Source organism: Cygnus olor, chromosome Z (assembly GCF_009769625.2).
Source record: "Cygnus olor isolate bCygOlo1 chromosome Z, bCygOlo1.pri.v2, whole genome shotgun sequence".
NCBI classification, from domain to species: Eukaryota; Metazoa; Chordata; class Aves; order Anseriformes; family Anatidae; genus Cygnus; species Cygnus olor.
The window spans coordinates 13,908,499-13,915,034 of record NC_049198.1 but is presented as its reverse complement, the minus strand read 5'-3'; the positions used below and the strand labels follow the sequence as shown (position 1 = coordinate 13,915,034).

At 42.4% G+C, this 6,536-nt stretch overlaps 1 protein-coding gene across 1 annotated transcript in view; it reads left to right on the top strand.

Annotated features, from left to right (window-relative positions):
- Positions 1–1,732: 1,732 nt before the first annotated feature.
- Positions 1,733–6,536, top strand: part of RICTOR (RPTOR independent companion of MTOR complex 2) — an 81,075-nt gene continuing 76,271 nt past the window's right edge. Inside the window, exons 1-2 of the mRNA XM_040541935.1 lie at positions 1,733–1,904; positions 2,065–2,112. Of these exons, the coding sequence (XP_040397869.1) occupies positions 1,856–1,904; positions 2,065–2,112 (97 nt within the window). The 5' untranslated portion in view covers positions 1,733–1,855. The remainder of the gene's footprint in view (positions 1,905–2,064; positions 2,113–6,536) is intronic.

Genomic DNA, 6,536 nt, shown 5'->3' with positions numbered 1-6,536 from the left:
TTACCCATAACCAGCTGAAGCCCAGGCAGTGGGGCTGTGCCCATACTAGTCACTTAAACAGTGCCAGGGAGCAGCCAATTTGGCCACCATTCCCCCTTTAAGATACTTTGTTCAATGTGTGATTGTTTCTTTATACCTTCTGCTTTATATCTGCGTTGACTATTTTTCTTGACAGTACAAAACAGAGCTCAGGTTTTATCCTGTCTTAAGCAGTCTGATGGGTTTCACATAAAGAAAAAAGTTAGACAAATAGAATGATTGCAAAATTCTTGTTAACGGTATAGATAGCAAAAAAAAGCAATGATTTTTTCAAACCTTTTCATTCACTAGATTTTCACTTCCTCCTCTTCATCCCACTGTCATTCGGGATTTAACGTCTATTTAGAGCCGATTTTATGATATTGAAAATTAAGGAATATTGTTACAATTACACTTGGGTAAGACAAAATGCTCAACAAGTACAAACCACCATAGCTCAGTTGAATTCACTAGGCTAACTTCTTATCAACATAGCTTGACTGAAGTTTTTATAAAGTTTATTAACAGACTCCTCATACTAGTTATGGCCATTATATTTTAAGTGCCAGGCTCACTTTTGCAACACACATTTTTTTATTTTATTTATTTTTATTTTTTTGTGGAGAGCTCCTACCTAACTGGTAGTCAAAGCTAGCTCATACTTGCTATTTTCCATGTCACCATAGACATTTAAATATATATATATATATATATATATATATATATATATATATATATTTCTGTTGTGGCAAATATTAATTACAACCCAAATTATCTTCAATGTACCCTTGTGGGTTTCCTCTTATAAGTGATGTTATGACATTATTTTGCATGTCGGTATCATAGACAACCTGAATTTTGTCTGTATAAGTCAAATGTAAGTGAAAGAGAGATGAAGCCCAAAGGATTAAGCGAAATATTTTGATTATTAAACAGTGTCTTCTGTCAGCAGGAACAAAATGTTAAAAGAGTACCCCAGATTTTAAACATTACTCCTTTCTTGCTATCTTTTTTTTTGTAAGGTGTTGTGGTTCCCTCAAAATGCAGTTTGTCTGACTGCTTATTTTATCTGTAAGGGAAGAACTAAGTGCTGTGTGGCACCAGCATTGAGTGCGAGGGTCCAAAGCATTCCACATGCAGATTACAGGCTCGAATCCAACCCAGAAGTTTAAGACAGGGCCGACACTTCATTTTTTTTTAATGTGAATTTAATTAGTCCCAGTAGTGTTTTCAGAAATGGGGTACAGTAATACCACTAGAAGCAGCAGTTCATTTAGCATTTTTAGGAAGCCAGGGGCTCCCTGGATGTGAAATTTTGACTATCAGCCCTGAGGGAGGCTGATGAAACCACTAAAGCGAGTTTGTTGTGGTCCTGTGTTACGGATGGATGAGATACTATCGTTTATACCTTGTAGTTTTGGGAACCTCGGTCCTTCAAGAACATTATTTTCTTATTTAATAAACAAAAACTGAAGTAAGGAAGTAGTTAAAATGAATGCGTTTGTTTAAACTGAAGGAACTCATTCCAGCAACCACCTCTTGGGGCGGGGACGGGGCCTCGGGGGCGGTGGGGGGAAGGGGGTACTCTGTGTGGGGAGGGAGCGTGGCCTCCGCGTAAGAAGGGGCGTGGCCTATAGGGCGTGGCCTGAGGGAGAAGACGGGGCCTCGGGGGCGTGGCCTCCCAGTGGGAGGGGGCGGGGCTTCTCGCGAGGCGGGCGGAGGGAGGGAGGTGGTAGCGGCGGCGGCGGCGGCGTCGCCCCGTGCCGTCCTGTCCCGCCGGACGTCTCCTCGCGAGATCGGGCGAGGTTTCCGGTGTTGTGACTGCGGGGCCGCGAACATGGCGGTCAGCCTCCGCGCCCGGTCGCTGAGGCACCTCCGCATCCGAGGTGAGGGCCCCGCGCGGCGGCGGCGGAGGCGGGGCAAGGAGGGGGACTCGGCCCCGAGCGGCCCGCACCCGGCCCCCGTTGTCCCCCCGCCGGTGCCCGCTGCCTCTACCCCGCCCCTCCCTGCCATCCTGACGCGCTCTCTTTCTCCCCCGTCCCGCAGGTCGCAACGACAGCGGCGAGGAGAACGTCCCGCTGGATCTCAACCGAGGTACGGGGACGGGCACGGGCCGGGAGGCGCCGCCTCCTCCCCCGCCGCCGCCGAGCAGGAGGAGGAGGAGGAGGAAGGCGGAGGCCTGCCCGCTGGTGGGAGCCTCGCCCCGGGGCCGCCGCCCGGTAGTCCCGGCTCCGCCGAAGGGCCGGGGGAAGGCAGGGGGAGAGGCGGCAGGTCCGGGGCTGGGGGGAGGTGCAGGGCCGCCGCCGTGCTGGGGAGCTCGGCTCTGCGAGGAGCCGGGCGGAGAAGTGACAGGATCGATGAAACGAAAGTGGGCTGCGGAACGTAAAGGAAGCGCGAATATTAGCGGTGGCAGTAACGTTTTCGCCTTGGAATTAGGCTGTATCTCACCGATTCCACCTCCGATTCTTTCTTTTTCCCCAGTGCAAACTATTTTTAGAGTTTAATTTTCAGCCCAAGGTAAAACTGCTTAAGAATGATCTCTGCATACATATATTTTATTTACAAATGTGTTTTAGTTCTTGAGGAAAAGCTCTGAGTTTTTTTTCAGTTTAAAGGAACAGGCTCTTTTCTGTCCTCCCACCCCATCTCCACATGCACATGGTTGCTTTTGTGCCTTTAAAATAAAAACGAGTGAAACTTCGTCAACAAAATGCAGGACAAAGGCCTTAACAGTTCAGACACATGACACAGCTATTACTGTAAGTAGTGTTATCTGTTTATGAAACTTACAGAATCGGGATTTTAATGAATGTCTTTAGTAACCTTTTTTTACATTGTGTAATGCTAAATTGTTCTGATGTGACAGAACAATACACAAAATTTAAATGCTGGAGTAGTGATGTTTAGATGTGGTCTGTTTGAAATCTCTTACTCAGAATTCAAAAAGTGACTGTCATTGAGATTGATTTTTTTTTTCCTATGAGGTATTTTAAGCTACCTACTGATCCCATGAGACCTGTAGTAATAGCATTGTAACTATATCATGTTTATCCTGTTGTAAAAAAAAAAAAAAAAGTCTCAGTTAAGATGCAAAATGAGTTCCTAAAGCAATGAAAAAAAATGTTTTGCACTGTGTAGTGCTTGTTTTTAAAAAAACAAAAACCAAAAAACATTAGTATGGTAATCGCAATTACATAAGGTACAGCTTTACCTTTAGTCATGTAGCCCCCATCAAAAATCTGTTTTTTTTTTTTGTTGGAGAAACTATAACTGACTGATCAGTAATTGGATAGAGAATTTTAAAGAAAAAATTAAAATAAAAAATGTCTCAGCATGGCATTAACTAAGCTAGATGATAACTTGATTTCCCCACTGAACACACAATCACAGTGAACACTTATTTTTTCCAACTGTTACTATAGTTACATAAGCAATTAGTTTAAGTATTTTAAATTGTTACACTAATTCTGTACTAGTAATACCCTGTTTTTTGATTCACTATGTTGAGCCAGTCACATAGTTTTTCATAAGGCTCACGCTTTCAGTATCTTAAAAGATTATTCTATTGTTTTTTTGTTTCCCCCAGACAATTGAATTTTGTGTTGATTAATCTAGAATATCTGTGTTGTGCAAAGTAGAGAGTTGCCAGAAACAATGCCTCAGCCATGTGCTTCTAGCTGCAGTGGTCTCTGTTACGAATATGTGAAACTAAATTGGTATTGCCTTGTTTTAAGCAGGTTCTCATTTAGTGATGGTTAGACAAAAATGACTTAATATACAAGTCAGGCTTTCAGTAGTCCGTAACTGTGGACTGTGCAAGAGGCCAGTGCTGTTATTAAGTATTTCAGAACTAATAATAGATGCAGGGAGGATGCTAGCCTTGTTTGTGCTGCTTTAGTTCCTACTTCTTCCTGGCTTTTTGTGCAGTAAGACTCCGGGAGTGCCTTGCTGCATGTAGAACTGATGCACCTTTCTCTGCTTACTTGTTGTTTGCTCCTCACTGCTCCTTGAGGGTTGCCCATGTTTTCCCAGAACTCACCTTGTTGTTCTCTTATTATGTGTTTTTACCATGCCTGGAACAGCAAGAGTTCCCTCTTCAGAGCTTTTTAATGCTATGCATTTTCAAAAGTGATGTAATAAAGTTTATGAAGGGTGTTTTATGTTACGGTGCACTACATGTGTGAAGTCTCTGTATGAGATTAACCTGGTTAGAGATATTAATGTAAAGTTTGTGGTTTTCTGGGTTTTGTTTGTTTTTGAAACTTTTTAGCTGCTCAGCCCAGGCTGTGCACTGTCTTTTAAGATGATTTTGATTAATTTTATTTTAGGACAATGATTTTCTTAACCTTTTTTCCCTAGAAAATTAGTTTTCTGAAAACATGATCAGCTCCAGAAAAATTGTCCCCAACGTGAATATATGTTGGACATAATGTTAGTAGAGTTGGTAATGTTGTTACAGTAAGAAAAAACCCTAAAGATAGATGTTGAACTGGTCACTTTTGACTATTTAAGGCTATACATCATGTCTTCTGTTGGTTATGAAATTAAAATTGTTAATTGGGATTCACCGTACTCAGATTTTGGCCTTGTGTTCTATTACCTGCTCAGAATAGAACAGAAGAGGAAAAGGAGGACAGATTCACCACCAGCGCAACTCCCATTGCAGTCATCTGGAAGGAATTAGCAATGGGATGAGGCATACTGGTTTAATTAGACTCTTGAAATCAAGCTCATAACTTCTTAAGGCCAGAGAGGACAATTGGAATTATTGACCAAGTTATCGCATTTGGCAGGAATTCTTGCTTTGAGTCCGGTTGCGGCTGTGTACATAACCGTGCTGCAAGTATGCTGTGCTTTTAGCAAAATTCGTCTTGGTTCTGACTATTTTGCAGGGATTCCAAGCTGAGCTGCAGAGCTGGTGTACCTCCCAGAGCCCTAGGCACTGTGAAAGGCTTGTGTAATCCACGCTTGGTTTGCTGCAAAGTTCTTTGCTCCTGTCTGTAACTGAGTATACTTACCAACTGATTTTGAAAATTTGTTACTGCTTCAGTAACAAATTATCCTGTTAGGTGACCTACACCCCTGCCTTGCTGGTGTTTCTGCTGCTGGCTTTGAGCTGTGCAGGCCTGGGTGGGGAGAATTGCAGGCAGCACCTTATCTATAGACAGACACCTTTAAATGTCCTTCTGTCAAGAGATCCCTGTTTCTTGGTGTATTTCTTTTTTTTTTTTTGGTTTGGGATTGGTGGTGGTTTCTTTTTTTTGTATTCCTGTAGTTCTGACTCTGCATTGCCTATTAGGAACTATCCAGTTTATTTACTGAAGTATTTGAGATAAACCAGGGTGCAAATAGAACTGCTGATGGTGGATGAGGACAAGTGCTGTTTGTGACTATATGTCTCAATTTCCTTCTTTCTGAGGGTAACAGTCTTCACTTTTTGTTATTGTGCTTTTTAATTAATTGAAAGGTACCTATCTTCAGCACCGATACTTTCATTTATTATTAATTTACAGGCATTGCGAGACACTACTTTGATTTAGCAGCTCTTTGTACATCCAGTTCTCTGTTCTGCAAGTGTGGAGTCTCTTAGTTACAACAGGAGACAAATATGAATAAAGTAGCTGAGGACTGGCTTTTTTCTCCTCAAGAATGAGTTTGGCCCAGTGTTATGAGAAGAAAAAAATCTTTTTCTTTTTTTCTTACTTAGGCATTGTTTGCTTCTAACACAAAGACACAAAAGTTCTGCTTAACTTCACAACTATACTGCTTTTCTTACTGTGCTTACATCACTTTAAACCATGTTGTATTTGATTCCCTGTGCCCACATGGCAAATTGCAGTGCATTGCATGCAGGGCAAATGTCTCAGGAGGCTATTTGCAGTTTACAGCCCACAAAAATGTTGGGCATTTTCAAGGGTTATTTGAGGGATAGTCAAAGAAGGCTAGATGAATTTTGTTTCCAAATTCAGCTTGAGATTTGGTGACCACTCCATTTCCAACTTTCTTCATCAGTAAAGAAGCAGCAGGGAGGAATGTTGCGCACCTGTCTAGTACTGAGAGTTCAAGTCATCGGGGGGAAAAATATTTGGAGTCCTTGTAGCAAGGCGGTAAGGAGGATGCAGAGATTCTGGTGGGTGTGTGCTTTCTTGGTGGCTCAAAGGCAGTGAGTGTTGCACACTGGTGGCAGGACTGTTACAGAAAGACTTCAGGCTCTTCTTTGCATGCTCTCGTGGTAGGTGATCCATCTTGAAAATAGGGGGAAGTGGGGCTCCTCAGCCGCATAGAAATGTTGTTTTAAAAATATCCAGATAAACAAAATGTGTGGGCACCTTTACCCCTTCCTTCACTGCATACCATGATTGTGATGGTTAACTGTAACAGGTAACTTCTATTAGAGCAAATCACACAGTGCTGTGTTTTACTTCCTTCTTTGTGAATCTGTAACAGAAACCCTGATAGGAGCAAGAAGGTATTTACCAACAGGTTTTTTTCAGTTGTCCTGGGATACAGACAGTCAA